This window comes from Ipomoea triloba, chromosome 9 (genome assembly GCF_003576645.1).
Source record: "Ipomoea triloba cultivar NCNSP0323 chromosome 9, ASM357664v1".
NCBI classification, from domain to species: Eukaryota; Viridiplantae; Streptophyta; class Magnoliopsida; order Solanales; family Convolvulaceae; genus Ipomoea; species Ipomoea triloba.
The window spans coordinates 8,980,616-9,004,892 of record NC_044924.1 but is presented as its reverse complement, the minus strand read 5'-3'; the positions used below and the strand labels follow the sequence as shown (position 1 = coordinate 9,004,892).

Sequence of the window (24,277 nt, the reverse complement as noted above, 5' to 3'; positions counted from 1 at the left end):
TTCATCCCCAAGTTATTAAGAAGAAAAAAAAAAACTAAAAGGGCCATTGACTGCAAACCTTTAATAACAACTTATTTTTATGAGTGAACTTCATCCCTAAGTTAATTTAAAAGAAAAAATAAATAAATAAAAAAATAATCCGTCTCACAACAACTTTTGGAGGAGGCAAGGGTATTAGACATTTCAGAGGATAATGAATAATTAAGGGATGACGGTTGTGTGTGGATGGAATCCTGAATTTTTTTATTTTATACTTATTATTATTTTTTTTTTTTGGAAATGTGGAATCCTGGAAGTTACGCCGTTGTTTCAGTTGTAGTGATGACAGAATTGAAATTTAAATTTAAATTATTAAAGATATTTAAGGGTCATCCAAAAACAAAAACAGCCACGTTTTGCATCTGATTTTTATTTTTGACGAAAACAAGGAAGTACTACCGGGTGAGTTTGTTGAACCTTTAATCCCACGACCATTCAACCAAACATTCATTCTTAAATCTTAATCATTCATTTTTTTCCTGCGATCCTCGACAACCCATGCCATAATTCCTCCCTTAATTTATCCCAAATTCCAACTCCAACTTTTCTCCACTCGTCGTCTCCTCATTTCCTCGACGTTTCCCATGGTTCCGTGGTTTTAATTTAAACCCAACCAAACATCGTTTGATTTCATTCCTGGTTTTGGAGAGAAACAACAAATGGCGAATTCATACGGTGCCGGCTGCATGGCGGTGTTCGTGGCGTCGGGCACCGTCGTTCTGCTCGCCCTCCGCGTCCACAAGCATCTCATGTCCGATTTCATGAACAAGATCGACGCCGAAATGGGTATTCTATTTCTTTAATTTGCCATCAAAACACTTCAATTCGATTCATCCAATGTAACGGATTAATAATAATAATGTGTTGTTTTGTGTCTTGTAGGGACGATGGCGGCGGGGAGAGATAATCAAGAAAGGAGGAAGGTGAAATTCGCCGGCGACGATCATCACTTGCAGCCGTCGGCGGCGGCGGCGGCAGGAAGAAATCGCGCGGTCGTCGGTGGGGAGACTTTGGAGTCAATGCCGCCGAATTGGCAGGTTCTTTATAAAGGGATCATAGAATATAACAGGGCCTCCCTCAGACGGCTCAACTGACGACGACTTTCCATTTGACTAATGCGCCGCCGCCGCCGCCGTAGGCTGACGGTTTTAATTTGTTGCTATCACGGCGGTCACCGGCGAGATCGATCAAGGGGGATCCAAATTTTCTAATTTAATTGGTTGACCTTCTCTTGCTGTTGACTTCCAGCATCCTTAATTTCTGCCTAATGTATTATAAATTTAAATTTATAATCTGTATGACTTTATCAACATTAAAAAAAAATTGTTTCAAATTCATTTTTTTTTACTTGTGTTTACTTGTTACTCTTTAACTTTGATATCGATCAACTTGTTGAGATTTTAATGACTCTATGTTTTTACCTAGTCAACCTTCTTGTTATTCGTTTTCTATATTTTATTATTTATATAAATAATTAAACATTGTTAATTAAATATTAAACTTATAGGTATATGGTGCTTCCAACACTATCAATAATAGCTAATATGGGTTTGAGGGTACATACTTTGATGATTGCTTGTTTTGATTCAAAAATATTGAGCTTGCTAATACTTATAAATCGAATGCACAATAAAGTTGAACTTGTCAATACTTACAAATTAAATATGCATGTGATACATGTTTTAGACCACCATTATTCGGTTAAAGGTTGGAACTAATATTAAAAGGAATTAAAATATGTTTAGATCTTGAATATGGGCTATAGGTTGACCGTAGACTTTTGATAATACAAATTAGATTGGTGAACATGTACTAGTACATGACTAGTATGTTACGGGACAGATAGTAACATATATTTAATAATTGTATTATTTATAAAATTTATATAGTACAAAATAAATAAGTTATTAAAATATTATATTATATTTTAACAATATCTTATTATAATAAAATATGTATGACATCTTGTATCAAATTTTATTTTATAATGAATTAGTCTTTGAATCGGATGATACTACAATGTAAAAGAATTAGTAATACTCAATATATATATATATATATATATATATATATATATATATATATATATATACACGCGCACAACATACATACACATACATATCACTTGTCAAAATCATGGTGATACAAAGAGAGCTCTACCAAACAAATATCATGGTGATACAAATTAAAGAGAGTTCTTCCAAACAATACACTAAGAGTGTGTTTGGTTGGTGGGTTTATGCATAAGGAATGGGTATGAAAGTGATTGCTTGTGTTTGGTTGATAGGTTTTGTAAATGCTACTATGGATTTGGAATACCCCATTAATGACAAAACCCATACCCTTATTAAATAAGGGTTTCATCTCCCTTCCTCCTTTCTTCCCCAACTATTAATAAGCATTCCCATTCCACCCAACTACCAAACATGTTAAATACTATCATCAAAACCCATTACCATTACCAAGTATTTGATACCCATTCCGATTTCGATTCCCATGTGCAAATCAAACGCACCCTAAGACTAGCCCCAATTTGTATGTATTTATAGACAAATGACACCTAAAAATTGGAGTAGAAAGTGACTTTGGTAGACAAAAGTTAAAAAAAAATAAAGAAATAAAATAATAATAATAATAATTTACATTCTCAACAATTTGAAGTGAACTCAAGAGAAATGCACTTCACATATCATTGGGTTCACATTTATTTATTAGCATTGCACTTTGTAGTGTTGGTCGATACACTTCTTTGAAATATATACTTCTCATATGATCACAATCATGTGTGTGCGAGTGTGTGTGTGTATATATATATATATATAATGTTAATTTTATAATATTATTTGTTATATGATGATGAGGTTTCAATTACTTCATATATTGTACAAATATTTGTTCTAATAAAATATGATAAATGCCAGTACCGTGTGGTCTTATTTATAACCCTTCTTTTTCTCTTAGGGTGTGTTTAGAAAGCAGAAAAATGACTTATAAAAATGAGTAGAAATGTATAATTATATATTTGTATTATTTTATTTAAAATATAAAAATATATAAACTAATAATATTTATTAGAAATATTTTATTTTATTTTTCGAAAAATGACTTCCCGAATTTTTTGTCCGGAAGTCATTTTTCAGAAAAATGAGCTCATTTTCCATGGTCAACAGAAAATATTTTCCGTGTTTTTCGTTGACCACATTTCCAGATGTTGCCAAACACCAAAAGCCCGAAAAATGATTTCCAAAAATCATTTTCCGGGTTACCAAACACTTTGCCCTTAAAATATAAAATTTGGCAACATTACGCCGTTATTTTGATCGAAGGACCGAAACTGATAAAAATAACAAAGTTAGGCACCAAAATTGAAAAAATTTAAAGTTGCACAAAAAGTGATAAGACCTCAAAAGTTGTGGGACCAAAAATGATATTAATTCATTGAAAATTTAATAGAAGTGTAATTGTTTTATGTTTATTTTGATAATATAATTTTAGAATTTCTTTTATCATTAGGCATTGATTTAATTAATTGTGTAATGTGCCTTAATTTACTAGTAGTAAATAAATAAATAAATATTAACTCTGCAATGAGATCAGACTTGTTTGGTATCACATATATGGTTCGCTAACAATACATAAATTATATTGCTGCGATCGTCGGAAGTCGGGGAACATAAACTATCTACTTCTTTACAATCGATGGTCAATCTCTTTAATTTCTCCATCATAATTCACAATAATTGTTTTTTTTTTTTAATATTTGCTTTGTTTTGTTAATTTTGCATTTCTGGTGTATGTGTATTGACTACTTTTTTGAAAATTAAGCTTTATAGCCGGTGATCATGGTGAGGCACTTGTCAATAACGCCGTCGACCCACTTGTTAAACTTGTCCAACTCCGGGTCCTGGCCGTACACCATTTTGACGCACTCCTTGCAGGTCTCGGCGTCGGAGGATATGGCGCTCACGTCCACGTTGGCTTTGAAGTAGTTGCCCTCGTCGATATCCTCCATGGTCTTCTTCATGGCGTCCTCGGAATCCTCGTAAACCTCTTTGCATGTGAGCAGGCAATCTTTGGTGTAGGTGCCGATCTGGGGATCTTTCAGCCTTTTGTCAATCACGGCGGTAATGAAGTCCTGCGTTTTCGCCTGGGTTGCCTGTATGAGAAAGAAAGTTACAACTACTACTGAGTCTATAAGGCTAAGCTTATAGTTAGACTGCACATTTATGTTTATATATTATTTATGCTCAACATTAATGACCTGCATGGTGGATTGGACGAACAATTTCACGCTGGCCTTCTTATCTGCCGGAACTTCGTTTGACGTGATGGGTTCAGTGTCCAGATTGTCCGTTTTTCTCCAGGGAGTGACGGCGACGGTAGAGGTTGCGGAATCATCCGACGGGGTTTCAGAAGAGGAGGAATCGGCCGGCGGGGTTTCTGTGGAATCCGCCGGGGGGGTTTCAGAAGCGGAGCCGCCGGAACCGGGCTCGGCGGCTAAGGAGGCATCGTAGGAGTCGGCGGGAGCGGGATCAGAAGATTCTAGAGCGGGGCCGGGGGCGGCGGCGGGAGAGGCCTCGGGGGTGGCGGAAATGGAGGAGACAGCCGCGGAATCTGCAGAGGCGTAGCCGCCGTCTTTGTCTCCGTAGGAGGCGTATTGTGCCTGGGTGGGGAGGAAGAGAGCGATAAGAAGGATGGGGATAAGGAGGATTTTGGGTGCCATTGTTTTTTCCTTCTCTTTATTCAAGGAGGGAAGGAGAACGGAAAAACAATGGAAACGGAAGCGAAAGAAATGCAAAATAGTATGTTATTAGGGACTATGGAGAATGAGGAAATGAAGAGTGTTAGGTTGGTATATATAGTGTGAATATGGTTGGCCATGCATATTTCTAGCTTCGAGATTCAATTAAATTCGTTCGCTATTAATCCTCCCAGCCTATCGCACCCTCCACCGTTTATTCATTGTGAAGCGGTTTTTAATAAAAATAGTTTTGATGGATAATATTTATTACGGAGTATTTATATATAAATCATGAAATTTATATAATGTAAAATAATTTAAAAAGTATTAAACTATTATACAATATTATGATAATAGATTGTATAAAATAAGTATCAAAATAAATGCATAAACATTCTGTAAGATAAAATATAAATCAAGGACAAAGTATTTATATGTAATGGTATGAAAAGGATGATAAAGGGAAAATCAAAAAAAAAAAAACTAATTAATTCATATTGAACGTTTTATTAGACTGAGCACACCACAAAATTAAGTATTAAGGTTTTGACAATGAGACAGCTCAACTAGTCACAGGAATGAAGTTTGGAAGCAAAGACTAGCAATGAACAAATTAAATAATCATAATGAATAAATTGAATAATAACTAACCTAACTGATGAGATGGTTAGTATGCCACATTTACAAGATAAACTCGAATCTAAAATACACAATTTACATATTTATGTTCATAATTTAAATTGTGACGCGTTCATAGTATAACTATTGATATCTCACCTCCAAACCGACAAAATCACACTTTGAACTCAATTAATCCCTTTGCAGTTGACATCCACTCTCAATCCCAATTGATCATGTGGACCTAAGATTAAAATGTAAGTAACTAAAAATATTTGATTAAAACTTTTAATAAAAGGATACATAGCTCAGTGGTAGAGCATTTGCCTATAGATTAAGAAGTCATCGGTTGGGTCTTTATATCCTCCTTGTTGCATTTACACGTTCCTTCTAATAAAGAAAATTTTACTTTGCACTGCAAACGGGTCCATAGCTTAGTGGTAGAGCATTTGACTGCAGATCAAGAGGTCACCGGTTGGGCCCTTTTTATCCTCCTTCTTGATGACAATACACCATAACTCCATAAGGGGTCCGTAGCTCACGTTCCTCCTAATAAAGAAAATTTTAATTTGCACCACTAAGGGGTCCATAGTGCAGTGGTAGAGCATTTGACTGCAGATCAAGAGGTCACCAGTTTGAACCTGGTTGGGCCCTTTTAATCCTCCATAAGGTTAATATAGAGCATTTGATGGTTGGGCCTTCCAATCCTCCATAAGGTTAATATAGAGCATTTGATGGTTGGGCCTTCTGGTCGGTTATTTTTAACCGAATTTAATTATCTACCGGGTTAAAATTTCTTTAAAACTTTATTCTAAACTCAAAAATTGAAACACTAAAATCACATTACTAGTTAAAACATTTCATCACATAAACATTTCAAAATTAAATGCCCAAAGTTGCAATGTCCACAGTTGACACTACAAAGTCTAAACACAATCTTAAAACTTAAAAGTACAAAATAGAATATAATACTCCAAATGAGCTAAATGCCAAATTAAAATAAAACTACATAAGTAATGCTCCAAAGTCCAAATAGCTAACTACCTCACTGCCATAAATGATAAAACTAGATATGTAATGCTCCAGACATCCAGTAGTGCTCACTGCCAGATTCTGCCAATAGGTGAAGTTGTAAACAAAGCAAAATTTAAAATTTAAACCACTAATTGAGTAAAATGACTATGCACGATTAACATATACATTAAATTTAGGGATTTAGGGCTTACTCTTGCTCTTGTACACGTACACATAACACACTGGATAAGTAGCTAGGTTATTTTAATATTTAATATTTAATATTTTAAATTTATAGTGTAAATTAGTATTGGGCTATTAGATAACAGAAAAGTAATTGGCTAAGTCAAAATGTGTGGGTTTCTTCCTCGATTTTTCGATCGTTTTTATTTTTATTTTTTTGACCCAAAACCGATAACATATCGAAAAATCGAAATGACCGATTTTTTTAAAGGTAATAATCGATAACCGACCGAAATTTTCAGCCGGTTCGATTATCGGTCATCGATTTTTCGGTCGATCTTCATTTTTTTAATCACATCGTACAAAACAAAGCAAAAATTGAAAAATTAGTGGTTTGGTTGATTTTATAATACTATAAAAATATAAATTATGCTCAATTTATAAAGCTATGATATATTTTAAAATTTAAATTTCGCATACTATTTATTAACCTATCCCAACTTATTTCTCATTCATTTTAATAGCAAATTAAAAGGTAATCCTTAATACCAATCATTATTACATGGACCATGGTTCACACAGCTGTGTAGACCATAAAATAAAAGTACATTTTTAAATATACTAAAAGTACATTATTTTTGTATGTAAAGTACATTATATAAAAATACATTATTTTATATATACTATCAAATAATGTATCTTCGGTACAAAAATAATGTACTTTTAGTATATTAAAAATGTACCTTATATTCATGGTCTACACAGCTATGTGAACCATGATCCATACAATAATTTGCCCCTTAATACTGTTCACAAAAAGCAAAATTTTTAAAGTTAAATGTACCTATCACACCATCAAATTTGAAAAAAAAATTAAAAAAATTGGCCACTAAATTTGAATAGAAAAGAAGAAGAAGAAGATGCAATTGGGTCCATTTTATCTTCTAAAATAAGTGAGCATTATATCATAGCTAATTAGAATGATATTTATTGTAGATTTGAATATCAATTATTGTTATTGTTGTTATTTCAACCTACTTCATTCATATCTATTCTTCCCCAAATCCCACCCCGGGAAATTATGCTGTGGAACCAGATCCACCTTGCAAGGTGGACATGGGTTCAAAACTACGTCGTTTTTGTCGTTTTTGCCTTTTTTTTTTTTAAAGTTGTCCAAAAATGTGTGAATGTAGAGGTTTCAAAGTATGAATGTAGAGTATAGAAACCGTGAATGTAGATTTATGATTGTGTAAATGTAGAGTTGCAAAAAATGTGTAAATGTGGAGGTTTCAAATTGTGAATATAGAGTATAGAAATCGTGAATGTAGAGTTATGCATGTGTAAATCTGTAATAGAGTTAAGAAGTTCTAGCAACTTGTAGCCCTGTAATGTGTGAATGTGGAGTTCTCAAGTTGTGAATGTGGAGTATAGGACCTGTGAATATAGAGTTTTGAATGTGTAAATGTGGAGTTTACAAATTGTGAATGTAAAGTATAGTGTATGTGAATGTAGAGTATAGTTACTAAACATATAATCCTGTAATGTGTGAATGTGGAGTTTACAAATTGTGAATGTAGAATATAATGTATGTGAATATAGAGTATAGTGTATGTAAATGTAGACCCAGGTCCACCTTATGGGTCCACGGCATAACAACCCCCTCTTTTATTTTTTTATTTAAATACATAGTTAATGATTGTCATGACATTCATGGGATCTTCATCCACTATTGGTTTAGGAGAAGACTGTTATAGTTTTCACCTAGATTAGTGGACTAAAATTGTCAATTGCGACAGTGTTCGTCCAAATATATTATATTTCTTTTGTCATTTAAAAAAAAAAAAACAACATAGTTGATGAGTATAACAACGACTCTAGGACCATAGGTGAAGACTGTCATACTCTTTATTCAGATCTCAAGATGAAGACTATGACCTTTGTCCATTATCGATATTCGTCTAGATATATTGCTCTTTCTCATTTCTTTCATTTTTAAATGATTTTTAAGTAAGACACATCTATTGTTTTCCCACTTTTTTTCTTTTATCCCTTTTTTTCTTTTTATCTTTTTTTTTTTTTTTAACTCCATTATTAAATTAGCTGTCATGACGACATCCGTATTGCATTGAATTCTTCATTCATTGCCATGACAAATATGTGCTTGTTTGATAAATGAATATTTTGAATAGTTTTTTTTTCTTTTTCTTTTTCAAACAACTACAGTATGTGTTTAGTAATCGGACGGTGGAAATTTTGGACTATACAAAAAAAAATACATTTTATATGTAAATGAATTAAATTTACAAATTGAGTAACAAGCGTTAAAAAAGTACAGAACCAACAAAGAATAATAACAAAAGCACTCAATTAATGAGATATTAGAATTCAAGTAGGAAACAAAACCAAAAAAAAAAGAAAAAAAAAAAGAAAAAAAGGTATGTTGTTACAATAATGTATGAAAACAATCCCTAGGTAGAGTAACAGCTTGTTAAATGAATTGCAGTTACAGAACTGGGAACACTATAAGGAACAACAATCTACCTGACTGTACTAACCTAATCTTTACATATGCTGCAGTGAAAATATATATATATATATATATATATATATATATATATATATATNAAAAAAAAAAAAAAAAAAAAAACGGTTCATATATGTTGCAATATACGGGAGGATGCACTGTGATAAGCAGAGCATATGTACATTATCCTGATCAACTTCGCTTAAAATTTCTTCAATGGGGGCGTTCATCAGACCAAACTTTTCGCAGGCTTGTTGAAGCTCGTCTTGTGTAATGTATCCACTCCCATCTTTGTCAAAATAGGAAAATGCAGTAAACATGTGATCCTCTTTCTGGATTTTGTTCAGATGGAGCATGGCTGCTATGAATTCTCCATAGTCAATGGTACCATTGTTGTCAGTATCTGCCTGTATTCTCCAAAAACAGACAGTAGTAGACAATCATATTTCATTAACTCTAATGACAAACAAAGATCCTCAAAGGGCTCCTAGTTAAAAACTTACAAGTTCTGTCACACAACAGCATAATCGATTCATTAACAAATAACCAAGTCATTCTTTCCAGAAATGTATCGTTCTTGGCCTTTAGGCTCCTCAACAGGTGATTGGGAAAAGAAAACGAAAAAAGGGTACTAAAATAGGTTGGATATGAACAGCTAACTATGCAAGGAATGTGGGCATTCCATTTGTCCAGGCAGGAAGAGAAGAGGAAACCAGTCTCTCCACACAAAAAAAAAAATAAATAAATAATATATATTTTTTAAAAGGCTCAAATTTTAGCGTTGTTTATGGAATTGTGCTATTCAAGAAATAGAACTCTTGTGGAGTTGCACTTACAGCTTGCAATAAACTATATATTTCCGAGTCCTGCAAATTGGCGCCTGCTCTTTCCAAGCCCTTTTTAAGCTCCTCTAGCGTAATTTGTCCACTGTTATCTGTGTCTATCATTTTGAACATTTCCTTCAGTCCTGCTATTTCCTCTTCAGATAGAGTCTCAGCAATAACCTAGAAATGGACAGGGAAGAAGAACTTGAGAACACTATATACCAAAAAAATAAAATAAATAAAAAATCCCGAGTTTTCACAATGATTGACTTAAACAGTCTTTGTGCAAGCATATTCCTAAACATAATTATTCAGCATATTTTTCTTAAACATAGTGAAAAATAACATCACTGCAGGCACGTATGCTTATTTTTTACTAATGCTGATATTCTAGCGTAATAGTTGATTGAATATGCAAAGAATTTCAAAAGCCTACCCTGATGGCTATCTTTTTCAGTTTGTTCATTGCAGAAAATTGCTTGAGTCGACTCAGAACAGCAGAATCTAGAGGTTTATCTGGAGCTACACCGCCAACTCGCACCCAAGGGTGGCCTGCAAAAAAGCCAATATCCACTCACCTCAATCAAATACACCAGTTGGATGCATTCTCGAGAGATTAAATGGAGATATTCATTTGCATTGTTGTCTGAGCTTTAAGATTTAGGAAAAAAAATTAAGCGTGGTTGTAATCTCTATATATTTAGCAGCTGCTCCGTCCTTTTTACACTTTCCTCAACTACTTACTCCCACACTTTATACACAGAGTGCTCAAGTGATATACTGGTCTAATTCCGAAAATGACATACTATAGTGTACCCATCAATTATACACCAGAATTCTCTTTCCAATGAAAGCTCAAATTTTATCGACATATTTTCTGGAAATGTATAGAGACAACAAAAAAGGAAAGGCAAACTAAGTCCAAAAATATGAAAACACAAGGTTGAATAAGGCAAAAAGTAGAAATGGAGCCTTAACCCGGCCAGAAGAAAAGAAATGCATCATCACGTACTGAACATCTGGAAGTACATAAATAGCGTAGCAGACACAAAATCTCAGAATATAGAATAGCACACACTTACAAAGGATTTCATGGGCTGTTGGGCGCCTTTTGGGGTCTCTAATAAGCATTTTTTTGACAAGGTCTTTTGCACTATCTGATATATTTGGCCAAGGTTCAGATACAAAATCCAGATTCCCTTTCAAAACCTGTTCAAATATTCCTTGCTCCGTTTCTGATCAAGAACATCAAATTGCATATGCATGGCAAGTGGATATTACTAATCAGAATCGCTATGTATAAAGTATGTAGAAACAATAAATAACCAATATTGAAAACAAAACAGTCTACCTACCATCCCAAAATGGTGGCACCCCACTTAGCAAAATATAAATAATAACTCCAGCACTCCAAATATCACAAGCTTGCCCATATTGCTTCCTCAAGACCTCTGGGGCTACATAATAAGGGCTCCCAACTACTTCAGTGAATATTTCGCCTGATTTAATAAAACATTGTTGATTAGGCATCTGAAAGCAAGTTAATTAAATCCAAACCTCGAGTTTTGCTTACTGCTCCTAATAATAAGCTTTCTAGTCTCATTAAATGGTCAGTTCTCAATAATCACAAACATCCTCAACAAACAAGTACTCAACTTTCCTTCCTCTAAATTAAGGTTCTTCTCACTCAGCTCACAAACAATTATCTGCATCTGAAATTAAGGGCAAGCTAGCTAAGCATTATATATATTATACTATAGTTCTCAATAATCACAAACATCCTCAACAAACACGTACTCAACTTTCCTTCCTGTAAATTAAAGTTCTTCTCACTCAGCTCACAAACAATTATCTGCATCTGAAATTAAGGGCAAGCTAGCTAAGCATTATATATATTATACTATAACTATAATACCTGGCCTGAAGAACACTGAGAGCCCAAAATCAATGGCCTTGAGCGGCGCCTCCTCTCCCTCACTGATAAAAAGAAAGTTCTCAGGCTTCAAGTCCCTATGCATAACTCCTAATGAATGGCATGCTTCTACAACACCTATAATTACCCTAGCAAGCTGAGCAGCCTTCTTCTCTGTATAATGCCCTCTCTGTATAATCCTCTCAAAAAGCTCTCCACCAGAGCAAACCTCCATCACAAGATGAACTGCAACAGCATCTTCATAAGCTCCCATGATCTGTACCACATTGGGATGCCCTTCCAAGTGGTGCATTATGTGAAGCTCCCTCCTAACATCCTCCACATCCTCCTCAGTTGTCAGTTTTCTCTTGGCAATGGTCTTGCAGGCAAACTCCTTCTTAGTGGCCTTTTCCATACACAGAAATGTTGTCCCAAATTGCCCTTGCCCTAGCTTCTTCCCTATAACGTAAGTGTCCTTTATATTTGCCGCTTTTCGCCCTAGAACCGAATCGACTTGAAGCCCAGCACTGGCCACTTTCTTGATATGCGACTTGTTCTTATTGTCCTCGCCGGCGATTTTGAGCGGCGCGGGGGCGGTGGTTCCGGAAGAACAACCGCCATCGATCTCATTGGGTTTCCAAACCGCCGCAGAAACGGATTGCAAGAACCCATTGTTCCCCGTCCCCGTCCCCGATTTGGGCCCGGCGCATGTGTTCCCCATCAAAACCTAAAATCAAACGAAATTAAACCTTAAAGGCTTAAAGCTCCTATCTTTCCTGAATTTCAGAACCGCCCAGACACGCCCTCGATGATCCCATCCCAATCATTCTCTGTACCATAGGATTCAACAACAACAACCTTGAAAAAATGCCAAACTTTTACCCCTTTCAGACCCGGAAGCTCCAATTGAGCCGAAGTCGTGCAAATCTTGCCATGATTTAAGGGCGCAACTCAAACAAAAATCCGAAACGATGATTTGTTCTCTGGAATTCAAATGTAGAAAATTGATGGATTTCACAATAGATGTAACCATCGATCCAAAAAATGGAGATAAACCCAGTCAATACCAGCAAACGAAAAAATGCACGAAACTACAAAGAAAACAATAATAGATTTCAATTAGAAAATCGGGGAAATTCAAGAACGCGTGGCAAACAAGTGGGAGAGTTTAGCAGAGGGAGAAGATGAATGGATCAAATATGTTGGAAATGGATTGTTTGGGTAGCTATTATCGTTGATATACATTGCTACCTTGGCACCTTGCATGCATGGAGACGTAGTTTTTTTTTTTTTTTGATAAATGCATTACGTCGATCCATCAACTAATACATTTTTTTTACTGGTAAATTACCAGTGCATCGAATTAATTTTTATTATATATTTTAAAATAATAAAATTTCCATTTTTCGACAAGTGTTTAACATATTCACCTTTTTTTTTTCTTTAACGTTGGCATTGCTATTTTTGCAAATTATCTCTATATGTTCAAATTTTGATAGGATGATCTCATATATTTTCACAACTCGTAATGGATCTTATTGAATTTATTGCGAGGTACCTTGTTTAAAAAGTAAACACTTGACAAAATAATATCACTCCACATATTTTGGGGCAAACTTGAATTGATATATCAACATCGCATTCATCATATATTTTTGATCTATGATTTTTACGTTCAACAACATCATTTGATTTAGGTGAATAAAGTGTCATATGTTAATGTACCATATTGTGTTGCACAATAATCACCAATATGTGTTTCATACTCGCCACATCGATCACTTATAACCGTCTTAATTTCATATTACGTTGGGTTTCCACTTCATTCTTATAAAGAATGAATTAATCAACAACTTCGTATTTACTTTTAAGCAAATGCACATAGCAATATGGATTGTGTGATATGACTGATATCGTTAATAAATGTAATCGAATATTTATTACAACATAATGTTTGTATCGTTGTTTTTTTTCTTTTTTTTTCCTTTTTTTTTCTTTTTTTTTTTTTAGGGAAAGAGAGGGAAAACCCCAATGTTTTCTTTTTAATTGATCCAAATTAAAATGAGTTATCGTTAATTTTGCATCGACACCAACTTTACATTTGTTATTAACATTAATTTTGAATATAGGAGTATTGTCTATGTTAATTAATTTATATATAAAATTTAAATTAACATGACATAATATATTATGTCATAAAATTTGTTAATATTTTTTATTAATAACAATTACCACATTGAACTTAAATAACTCGTCAAGCACGTAGCATTTGTGTATATAAATTCCACTTTTAGAGAAAATTATTTTAGCATACTCAAACACCATCTATTAGTCCTGCTTGTTCAACAACAATCCCAATATCGGGTTCTTATGCACTTCCGACACGTGTAAAACATTGTTCAAATTCAAATTGTCTTGGAGGCCATGTTTAGAACCACCTTACCCACGCATTTAGTATTGGAGTGGACTGAATTCTCCATCCACACATTCTTACCATTGGTAGTCTCGAATGTAGTGAGCAACTCGCGATAGGAGTATATGTTAGGTTGCACTGGTGTCAATAAATCACTCATTCAAGTTTGGCTTTATCATGTTCACCTACAAAACCATAGTCAATATAATGATTTCAAATTCACCTCCACGCTGTTATTTTAAAAAGACTTGTTGTTTTTATTGTTTGCCTTGTAATGACTTTGGAGTTTGCATTATCTTGTCACAATTTAAGCTTTTTTTTTTTTAATTACTTATTTGAAACTGACATTTATTGTTGGTGGGTCCCACTTTATGCGAAAAAATCCCATATTTGCAGGAGCAATTTTCATATTCTCTCACTTGCCTCTCTCTATCTTCCAACATGGCATCAATTTTCTTAAAAATCATGAAAGTTGCTCTATTATGGATGGCCTTAGAAAGATTCACTTATAACCATGTTCTTATCATGAATTTCGTTAAAAATCATATGTATTTCTTCAACCTAACTTAACATATTTTAGAAACCACACTTTTATAGTGTGGGAATGTGTCAGTGACAAACTTCTTTGCCACAACATATTCACTCATATGTTTGTTGTATACATTGTATAGCAAGGCATGCAACTTGCCCAATATATAGTTTCGGCAAAGCCACAAGCATAATCCTTCAAAGATCCAATCGTATTAATGCTTTGCATATCTATACCGTTTGTACAAACGATCTTGCATGAGGCTATATCAACTGCTCCTGTGGCGTCATTGATGAACTCCCAAGGTACGTGTTGGGATGTGAAATGTGTGCATGATATTTTTGATCCACGTGATGCTAACCTCATTCTAAAAATTCCCATCAGTAGGCGTAAACCCAAGAATACGTGGTCTTGGCATTGGGACCACAAGGGAGAGTACACGGTCAAGTCTTGTTACCGCCAACTCACAACTCTGGTTCAAGATGAACGGCCTTGGTCTAGGATATGGTCTTTGCATGTCCCTCCTAAGGTTAAAACATTTTGCTGGCAATTAGCTTCGTCTGATCTCCCAACTTGTGACGCTTTAATTGCTAGACATGTTGATTGCCATTTGATGTGTCATATGTGTAGGGTTGTGGAAGAGAGTGCCTATCATCTGTTTGTGGAATGTCTAGAAATTCGTAAGTTGTGGTTCACCTTAGGAGTGATGATTGGTCAGGTATTGAATATGGATATCACTGTTTGGTTCTTTGAATGCAATAAGCTATTACAAGGTGATTTGTTGGATAGATTTGTTATGGCATGCTGGGGGTTGTGGTGCGGTAGAAATGAAAATTACTGGAATGCGACCCCGGTTGACAATAATCTGATGTTGCAGCGTGTGCTTTAGTTTCTGTCTAATTGGAGGGTGGCGAATGAAGTTCCTGTAGTGCAGAACACTGGAGGGCGTGATGATAAGTGGGCGAAACCACTACAAGGAAGGCTTAAGATGAACACTGATGCGGCTCTGGATCATAATCATAATGTTATGGGACTAGGGTGGGTGCTCCGGGATGATGATGGGGGTTTCCTAGCGGCAAAGAATATGCAAGTCGAAGGTTTGTATGCTGTGAGGGAGGCAGAAGCTATGTGTATGCGGGAGGCGCTAAGCTGGCTCAAGGATACAGGAATGGGAGGTGTGGACATAGAAACAGACTCTCAACTTTTATTTAATGCTTTATCTTGTATTTCCTTTCATTCTGCTTTTGGTTTACTTGTAGACGATGTTAAAGAATTGGCATCTTTGATAAATGATGTCCAATTCGGGTTTGTTAGGCGATCTGCGAACTGTGCAGCCCATGCTCTAGCTCGGGAGGTCATTTCAGTGTCAGGTTGCAAGGAGTGGTTTGATACTCTCCCTCTGTTCCTTGGCGACATTATTGCTCGAGATTTAATGAATTAATTTCTTCTTTTCAAAAAAAAATGTTTAATGACCTATTTAAGTATTAAATATGATATGTAAAAATAGTCAAGGACTAAAAGTAAAAATTTGTTCAAAAACAAAAAACAATTTATCTTAAACTTTGAGGGGGGAAATGAAAATTGGAGTCATCCACTTTCCAATCGGGTCGTAAAATGATCCGATCGATACAGATTGCAGAGTTGCGAGGGAAATTGAATTCTTTGAAATCCCAAAGCCCCCAAACTCCCACTCCATATCTTCCATTCCGCATTCCCGCCCTTCAGTTTTCACAACCCCTCCCCCGCAAAGCTGGAACTTCGTATGCTCTCCAGGACTCTAGGTTTTCAAGACATACTAGGGCGCTGTGGTTTTCGATCGAAACGGAGGTAATTTTAATAGAAACTGAAATGAGACCTAAATGGCTAAATCTCAATCCGCTAAATTTCCAATTGGTCAGTATTATTTATTTACCGCGCTGGAATTGGCTTTCTGCATAGAGGAAGGAGCGAGGTGGGGAGTTGAAGCGGCGAAGCTGTTTATTTACTTATTGAGGAATATAGGAAAACGATGGTTGCCGCTGCCGGCCGGATACATCCCTTGGGTTCTCTCGGTTTCGGCGCCGGGGTGGGCAGCGGTACAAAGGTCACCACTACCACCTTGAAAAGGAAAACTCCATCCGAGCTACGGGTAAAACTATACACCCCACCAAAAAAACTGTAAAAAGTTCTTTGCTTTTATCTCGTTGATCCAACATATTGTGATTTCCCTTTTCTTTCCCCTTATTTAGTACGATTCTGACATTTGTATGCTAAAAATGTATGCTTTGGCTTTAAAGCTGGTGTGCTTGTTAAATGAAGTGCGTGCACTTAGTAGCATTGCAGCAATGCTATGGCTCACTGACTTAAAATGAATAGAGTTATCAGAGATGAACAACTAATTTAATCCCAAGATGCTATTTTTCCCCTTAAAATTGCCAACCTTTTGCTTGGGTCTTTGGCATAACACATTGAGGCATTATTTTTTGTTTCTTAAGCTACACGGGGTAATTATAAATAACCTTTTTGTTGATTTCATAATTGGTAAGGATTCAAAAAAGGAAAAGAAAAAGAAAAAGAAAAAGAAAAAGAAAAGTTGCCTTTGTTGAAGTTTTGAGAACAACAAATTTGCTTTGCCATGCCTAGATATATTCACACTGTGTGTGTAAGTTCATACTTGATTGTGAACATTTACTATGTAATTTCAAACAGTGTAAGCAGTTGAAATGTTTTCCCATAGTTGTAAGAATTAATTATATAAAGCATAAATAAACTACATAGTGAATAATGATGACAAAATGTGACTTGGAAAATGCCTCATAGGTTATTCGTGTATTACAGGGAGAGCAGCTGAAGCGAAAGAATATTAAGGAACTTGTAGATGAATCTCCAGATTCTGTTATTGGCTATGCAAGGTAAAATTTCTATTCATTTATTTATATACAGAGTATTATTTAATAATACCATTGTGATGTTTGTTTATTGTTTGTAGGAATAATGATTGGGTCATTCCTGGATCCAAGAATGCTGATTTACAAAAAAATCCAAGATATATTAATACTCGGATGAATGAACTATATCCTGTAAGAAAGAACAGCAATAAACTGAGGTTGCTCTCCAAAAAAGATGATTCCAAGGTTTTTCCCTACATTTTGATTGCATTATTAGTTTTCCATCTGCCTAATCCAAGTGATTGCTCACATTTGTAAAACTTTCCATGGAATTACTCTTCTTGCAATATAAATTTTTAAGTGTATCAAGCTAAGTAGAGGAATTTTCATAATATAGGTGAACTGAAAGTTGACAATCAGCAAACCCTAGAATATGTGACCTCAAAATTCCATGCTTCAAGCAACCCATACTTAGTGTTTAGCAATCTATTTCAGAAAAGAAATAATAACTCTTAGGTTTTCTAGGGTTGAAAAAGTCTGGTTTTGGTCTGTGTATGTTTAATGGCTTTCTTTGATATAATACTACATTGTATTTGTACTTAGATATTAGAAAACCTTGGATGTTTCCTGAGACACTCAAAACCTGTCTTTATCCCTACCTCTTTTTACCAAATCATGAAAGCTTTGCTATAATGTGTACCATTCATATGCATGCTAATATTTCACTATAGTTGTGTGGATAGACTGACTCCTTTAGTCCTTTTTCAAAAGAAGGGAACATGTTGTGTAACTCACCTTTACCAATAATTCTGCACATGCGTTTTTGTTGGCCTCATTATATTTAAATGTCTAATGTCATTGAATATTAATACTGAAGTGAACTTGATGCTGTATCTATTCACTGGCAGGATTGTATTCCTACCAAGAACAGTGGCAGCCAAGAAATTTCTTCTGTTTCTTCCGAATTTGCTGCTCAGAGCCAATTGCAAATTCCACGGTAAAATTAAAATAGGCTGATAACATGATTTCATGGTTTATCATACATTATTTTGCCAAGTCTTTATAATTCTCTCATCAACTATTGTCTACAGGGAACAAGCAGCCCAAACATTCAGCACAGCTGACAAGTGTAATGGAAGTACTTTTCGTAGTGTCGCAGAGCTGTCATTGGGTAATGAAAAGTTATCTGGCTTGCCTACTGTGGACATAGTATGTGTCCTGAACTTGTTTTCCTTCTCTTCTGCTGATTTTGAGTTATTTCTCCAACAAAAATAAAACTGCATATCTGTTTTGTAATGGTAGGATAAAGCTTTAAAGGGATTGGTTGCCCATGAACCAATTGTTGCATCAAACTCATGTTCTGAGCCTTCCAAGAACATAGATGGTCATGGAGCAAAAAACTTATGCTCAGAGTTTCATGTTCCATGCAAGAAGACCCCTCTAGATTTGACATTGAAAACTACTATGCGAATTGTGTCTTCAACTTCTGTCAATTGGTGAGTGAACAAATTATTGTCATGGCATTATCTATAACTATGTGTTAAACATTGTGTTCAAATTATTTGAGGGTAGATAGTATAATGTCAACCTGTACAAATAGTTTTCGATCTAAGGATATGTTTGATTCATTTTCCACTGTTGTAGTGAGAACTTGAGAGGCTGTGTAGGAGATTTATTGTATCTTCTGTCTCTATATTGATATATGATCTTGTGTATGCTTCATTAGGTTTCATAGGTTGGTTAGTTGCGGATCAATCAACAGTTTGTCACAGTATGCACCATCTGTTTGTTCAAGTCGGAATATGACCTCATCAGAAGTGAACTCCACTAATCAAGTTCTTAACCCATTGGTTTTACATTCATGGGTGTACCCTCAGTCTCCTCTGCCTCCTTCAGTTATATCAGCATTAACTTTATCTGCATCACAGGAAGGTGATTGAAATAAATGACTTATTGATGTGCCCTTTTCAGCTATTGATTTTTGTTTGCATTCTCTTAATTGTGCCTTGTTTTTTATTAATTAAGGGCAAATGGACTTCCTGAGCAAAAGGCAGCAAGCATGGGAAGACTCATTCAGAAGTCTTTATTATATGCTTCGCAAGAACAAGTGTAACATTTTCTATGGTACTATTTGTTTGCTTCTGCAGTAGTAATTTGAATGACATAGTTCTCCATGTTTTTCTTTGGCCAATTTATGTTTATACAAGTTATGAAACTTGATTTCCATGTATCACCTATCATACCTCTTCTTCCTATGTGCATTTTCCCCTTTTACTACGTTTGATTAGATGAAATTGGGACTGAAAACTATGCAGCTGTAATAAGTTCCTCTTCCTTTTCCTTTTCTCTTTCCTTTAAGCTTGAGTATGTGCCTGCTTAGATGCATACTTGCAATAGATATTCTTCTTTACTTGAATCAAATATCGAAACTTGGCTTTTCTGGATCTGGATTCCGTGGTTAATTTATAAAGCCTACTAAGAATGGGAAGTGTTTATAAGAATTTGGGATCGTTGAAATCTAGACCATCCTTTTTCCTTTTAAGTTTATATTGTATGAATCTCACAGCCAAGGCTCTTTTCTTTTGGTTGTCTAAATACAAAATAAAAAATAAAAAAGATTCTGTGCTTATGCATTCTACTTTGTTTTGAATATGCAGTGTGCACTGCTCAGTTTGTGGTCATGTTTACTGGTGCTGGTAGTTTGAAGGAAAACAAATGCGTCTGCAATGCTTTTATATCTCAGTCAACAAGGGGTTTGAGGTCACTGCTCAAAGAACATGTATGATCTCTCTCTGTGTCTCTATTACATGGACACACAGCTAACATATGCATGGAGTTTTTTTTTTTTTTTTTTTTTTTTTTTTTTTTTAATGTTGGTACAGTAACAGTTTTGCAGACCTGTGAAAATAGAAAAAGTCTGGTTTGTAAGTTGTTACTTTTATTATATTAGGTCTTTGTGAATTCTCTTTTAAGAATGTGTTTCTGGAAGATAGTTAATGCTCTGTACTCTTTTCAAGTCTGCGTCATGATGTGGAAAATGAATACCTTCTAACCTTTTAACTTATGCAAATTTGGGATTCACCTGTGTTTTCAGGATGTCTGTTTTTCTATGCCTCTTTGTGATTCTAAGGTGGAGGAAGTTAGTAAGGAAGATTTATTTGAGCTTTCTGAGATTGAGAAGCAAAATCTGGGCAAGGTAAAGCGTAATACATACCTGTGGACCATTGAATATGTTTGACAATCATTTGGATCACTTGTCTAGCTATGCAATATACCTTTGAATCTTGTAAAATTAGCTTTGAAGGGTAATGTAGTTCAATTATTGCTATCTTGGTAATATTTAAAATTTCATCTTAAGGTCATGTTGCCCTCAGAAAGTTTTAAACTAGATACGTGCAAAATTATCAATGTGGTGGGTATGCCCTGTTTTTTGTATTCATATCTCCTGCTATGAGATATAACTTATTGGTTGGATATAACAAGAATGGGTATACTCTGTAGCTTTGCGTGGTACACTTTTATAGATCACAGGGAGTGTACTTTTGTGATTATATGTTTGCACCAGTGTGCCTGTTCACACTTAATCCAGTCCTTTATATATATATATATAGGTTTGTACAGGGTACAATGGGAACAATGTCTCCACAGTATTTGGTACAAACTTAAAGTTTTTCTCATTCACTTTTGAGAATATTAAATGATGCCATTGGGATAATATTGCAGACTACTCGCCCAGATACTTTAGCTTACGTGGATAACAGCCCTCAGTCTCTATTGGCATTTATGGGAAATGAGAATGTTCATGGGTTGTACGATTTTTTGTTAAACTACAGGTGTGTGTCTCTCTTCTTCTTCTTTTAAAAATTTATAAATAATACCTCATCTCTAGCAAAAGGAATTAACGTTCCTATGTTTATCATTTTCTTATCCATGGTTTCTATTTGCAGATATTTCTTAACTTCTTTGACTGGAATGGATGTCCCCATGCTGTATTCACCTTTGCCTTTTGAAAATGCTGCTCTTTCGGCCCCTGAGGTTGGTTTATTTATTATGCCAATTTCTTGACTGTTTTAGATAACTTTCATTTGAATCAATTTCCTTTTCCTCAGCTGCTTCATAATATGGAAGTAGGCATTAATTTTCCTATTGCTGAATTCAATAATGTATGGAGAATCAGGGAAATCCAGATAGGAGTCTTTTATTTGTCAAATTTCAACCAAAACGTAGTCATATAATTTCCCTTTCTTACTATCTTTACACTTTCCCTGTACAGTGCTTCTATCTCAAAACACAATTCACTTAGTGCCTGAATATTTCTCAAGATAACCCAATTTCCATTCAACCCTTTTCTTAATCTCACAATTCCACAAGGGTAAAACCCATTTTTTGTCACATAGATGAGGTGCAGATGGCCAGGCAGTCCAGTTATTACCCAATCTGTGATCAAAGAGTTCCAAATCCCCTACTCTTTGGCGACAAAACTGATGCTTTACAAACACTGTAAATAGCAACTCATTCTGACAACTCAACAATTTTCTAATTATTTATTTTATATGGTGGTTGATAAATTAATTTGAAAATTGAAACACAAACCACTTTCAATTGACATTCTGATTGGTGACACAGTATTGTTATTAAAGTTCCGTTCTTTTATTGAATATCAAGATGGGCTATTGATTTTGTTCTAAATTGTGCAGGTAAGATGTAAGGAAGTCAGGAGGATTGATCACATGCCATTGCCATCAAAGGAGTCCAGTGGATCTGGAGAATCTAATATGGGGCATTCTCAAGGTATCTGTTACAGCATTGAAATTAAGGATCGATATCTCCCACCATGGATAATTAGCAACACTTGCTATGCTGTTTGTTCTCGTGGAACAAGTTTTGAGGCAAGGTATGTTGCATAAGCAATCATTACAGACAGTTAATACCTCTTATCTCATGACCTTTTAAGGTTAAAAATTTCTGTGAAGAATCGTACAACATTGATATGCTAATGCCTTAAACCATCACCATGCAGTTTTGTAACAGAGCCAACGTCAATTGGGTTGAATATTGGTTCCAATGTAGGTGGTGAAAGTTCCGATCTACAAGCATCTGCAAACGAGGGGTTGGAAAAGGGTATCCTTTGTTTCGGTGTTCCAAATACAACACATTCATCTCACTTGCAATCTGCCTTTTTGAAGGAATTGAAGTACGATGGTAATACTTACACAGCTTTTCTTTCACCGCTTTAATCCCCCGTGCGCATTGTCTACACTGCAATTCAAGGCATTTATTGTGGCTTCATCTAAAATGCTCGTTATGAATTGGCTTTGTAATGCCTTGTATGGTTAGGTGCCCATTTTGTGGAACGTTAAACTCACTCTTATGTACAGTTGTTTAATTTGTGACATTGTGAGAATTAGTATGTATTCTTGAAACAATTCAAGAATAGATGAACCTGTTTTGGTACTGGAAGTAGTGGAATTGATGATATCTAGACAGACACGTTTGATCTATTTTTCTTTAATTCTATCCCATAAAATGAGCTAATTGCTATTCTATACAATCTCTTGTTCGTTATTCATTTATGAAGCACAAAAGCTTTAGAGTGGTTTCTGATTTTTGAGAAATTGGCAACCAATTAATATTTATACACAGAAATATTTATAAATGCATAGCATGGTTGGCACAGTTTTGTAGATCATGAATAAAAATTACATTTTTAATGTATATTATTTGTGTATTGAAAGTACATTATTTTTGAATATTGAAAATATATTTTATAGGGGATGGGTTCGAGCCTTAGTGGAGGCGATATTGGCTCTTCGCGTTTCTGGGAGGGATGTCAAATAAGCTATCGAACTTTACTTAAGAAATTAATTAGGCCTCTCAACTTTTTAAAGTAGCAATTAAACCCAACAACATTGTATTTTAGTGCAAAAAAAGTCCAAAAATCGGTTAATGACTTATTATCACAGGTCACTAGGGTTTCGATTGATTTTCGATGTCCTTCGGCAAAGTTTTCAACACAAAAATCATTGACAATTGTGAATGGTCGCCGGTGAATCACCAGAGAAGGCAACCCAGTGGTTGCCTTCTTCTATGATTCACCGGAAGTTACGTTGGAGGACGTCAGAAATCTAACCAGAACCCTAGTGACCTTTGATAACAGGTCACTAATCGATTTTTGAATTTTTTTGCACCAAAATACAATGTTGATAAAGTTCGAAAACTTATTTGACATTTTTTTTTTTTTTTGTTTGTTTCGTTTTTAAAAAAAAAAAAAAACACTTTCTCTCATCCCTTGAGTCATGGGATCTTCTTAGGCCTCAGGAGCTAGCCCAAGGCAACTAGCCATTTCCATCCCAAAACCCATCTTTGGGTCCGAAACGGTGGGCTTTAACTAGGTCGAACGGTCAATGCATGGGCCTTGACTCATTCCCGCAGCCCACTGCATGTTGCATATTTAAGGGATTTGTTGGGTCACTTCATAATATAAGTAATCTTTTTAGTACGCACTTCATAATATAAATATTGTTGTCTTATCCTAGACAATCATGTCTCATTGTTACACTATATTTTGTAATATTCCTACAAATCTACAATGAAATACTATTACAATCATCTG

At 35.0% G+C, this 24,277-nt stretch overlaps 4 protein-coding genes and 1 non-coding gene across 6 annotated transcripts; 3 read left to right on the top strand and 2 right to left on the bottom strand.

The window, feature by feature from the left end:
- The first annotated feature begins 570 nt into the window (after nt 1–570).
- On the top strand, nt 571–1,383 carry LOC116030875. Its single transcript, XM_031273233.1, has 2 exons — nt 571–825; nt 922–1,383. The coding sequence occupies exons 1-2, from the start codon at nt 699–701 to the stop codon at nt 1,131–1,133; spliced, it is 339 nt and encodes a 112-aa protein (XP_031129093.1). The 5' UTR covers nt 571–698; the 3' UTR covers nt 1,134–1,383.
- Nucleotides 1,384–3,627: 2,244 nt separating this feature from the next.
- On the bottom strand, nt 3,628–4,850 carry LOC116030956. Its single transcript, XM_031273345.1, has 2 exons — nt 4,301–4,850; nt 3,628–4,195 (listed from the first exon to the last, which is right to left on the bottom strand). Exons 1-2 carry the CDS (start codon nt 4,760–4,762, stop codon nt 3,860–3,862), a joined length of 798 nt encoding a protein of 265 aa, XP_031129205.1. The 5' UTR covers nt 4,763–4,850; the 3' UTR covers nt 3,628–3,859.
- Nucleotides 4,851–5,980: 1,130 nt separating this feature from the next.
- On the top strand, nt 5,981–6,052 carry TRNAC-GCA. Its single transcript has one exon. It is a non-coding gene; the product is annotated as a tRNA-Cys (tRNA).
- Nucleotides 6,053–6,403: 351 nt separating this feature from the next.
- Nucleotides 6,404–12,983, bottom strand: LOC116029522 (calcium-dependent protein kinase 20-like). Its single transcript, XM_031271573.1, has 7 exons — nt 11,859–12,983; nt 11,299–11,442; nt 11,026–11,178; nt 10,380–10,495; nt 9,956–10,123; nt 9,302–9,526; nt 6,404–6,511 (listed from the first exon to the last, which is right to left on the bottom strand). The coding sequence occupies exons 1-7, from the start codon at nt 12,574–12,576 to the stop codon at nt 6,404–6,406; spliced, it is 1,632 nt and encodes a 543-aa protein (XP_031127433.1). The 5' UTR covers nt 12,577–12,983.
- A 3,417-nt stretch (nt 12,984–16,400) lies between these two features.
- Nucleotides 16,401–23,215, top strand: LOC116030901 (protein downstream neighbor of Son). 2 transcript variants are annotated; one of them, XM_031273268.1, is made up of 15 exons: nt 16,401–16,624; nt 16,696–16,925; nt 17,615–17,688; nt 17,766–17,910; nt 18,573–18,661; nt 18,756–18,873; nt 18,967–19,160; nt 19,391–19,596; nt 19,690–19,788; nt 20,322–20,443; nt 20,759–20,860; nt 21,388–21,497; nt 21,612–21,699; nt 22,362–22,558; nt 22,685–23,215. In XM_031273268.1, exons 2-15 carry the CDS (start codon nt 16,806–16,808, stop codon nt 22,899–22,901), a joined length of 1,881 nt encoding a protein of 626 aa, XP_031129128.1. In that variant the 5' UTR covers nt 16,401–16,624; nt 16,696–16,805; the 3' UTR covers nt 22,902–23,215. The 2 variants fall into 2 exon arrangements, with proteins under 2 accessions (XP_031129128.1, XP_031129127.1); XM_031273267.1 differs by having other exon boundaries at nt 16,402–16,624; nt 16,736–16,925.
- The last annotated feature ends 1,062 nt before the right edge of the window (nt 23,216–24,277 follow it).

What these genes read in the sequence shown, in the direction of transcription:
- LOC116029522 (XM_031271573.1), bottom strand. Translation starts at nt 12,576, where the DNA reads ATGGGGAACACATGCGCCGGGCCCAAATCGGGGACGGGGACGGGGAAC. An exon ending in AACAGCCCATGAAATCCTTT is followed by an intron (nt 10,496 to 11,025) that starts GTAAGTGTGTGC and finishes GCTTTTTTGCAG; the next exon opens with GCCACCCTTGGGTGCGAGTT. An exon ending in TATATAGTTTATTGCAAGCT is followed by an intron (nt 9,527 to 9,955) that starts GTAAGTGCAACT and finishes TGGAGAATACAG; the next exon opens with GCAGATACTGACAACAATGG.
- LOC116030875 (XM_031273233.1), top strand. Translation starts at nt 699, where the DNA reads ATGGCGAATTCATACGGTGCCGGCTGCATGGCGGTGTTCGTGGCGTCG. An exon ending in CAAGATCGACGCCGAAATGG is followed by an intron (nt 826 to 921) that starts GTATTCTATTTC and finishes TGTGTCTTGTAG; the next exon opens with GGACGATGGCGGCGGGGAGA.
- LOC116030956 (XM_031273345.1), bottom strand. Translation starts at nt 4,762, where the DNA reads ATGGCACCCAAAATCCTCCTTATCCCCATCCTTCTTATCGCTCTCTTC. An exon ending in TCGTCCAATCCACCATGCAG is followed by an intron (nt 4,196 to 4,300) that starts GTCATTAATGTT and finishes TTTCTCATACAG; the next exon opens with GCAACCCAGGCGAAAACGCA.
- LOC116030901 (XM_031273268.1), top strand. Translation starts at nt 16,806, where the DNA reads ATGGTTGCCGCTGCCGGCCGGATACATCCCTTGGGTTCTCTCGGTTTC. An exon ending in CAAGTGTAACATTTTCTATG is followed by an intron (nt 19,789 to 20,321) that starts GTACTATTTGTT and finishes TTGAATATGCAG; the next exon opens with TGTGCACTGCTCAGTTTGTG. An exon ending in GGAACAAGTTTTGAGGCAAG is followed by an intron (nt 22,559 to 22,684) that starts GTATGTTGCATA and finishes ATCACCATGCAG; the next exon opens with TTTTGTAACAGAGCCAACGT.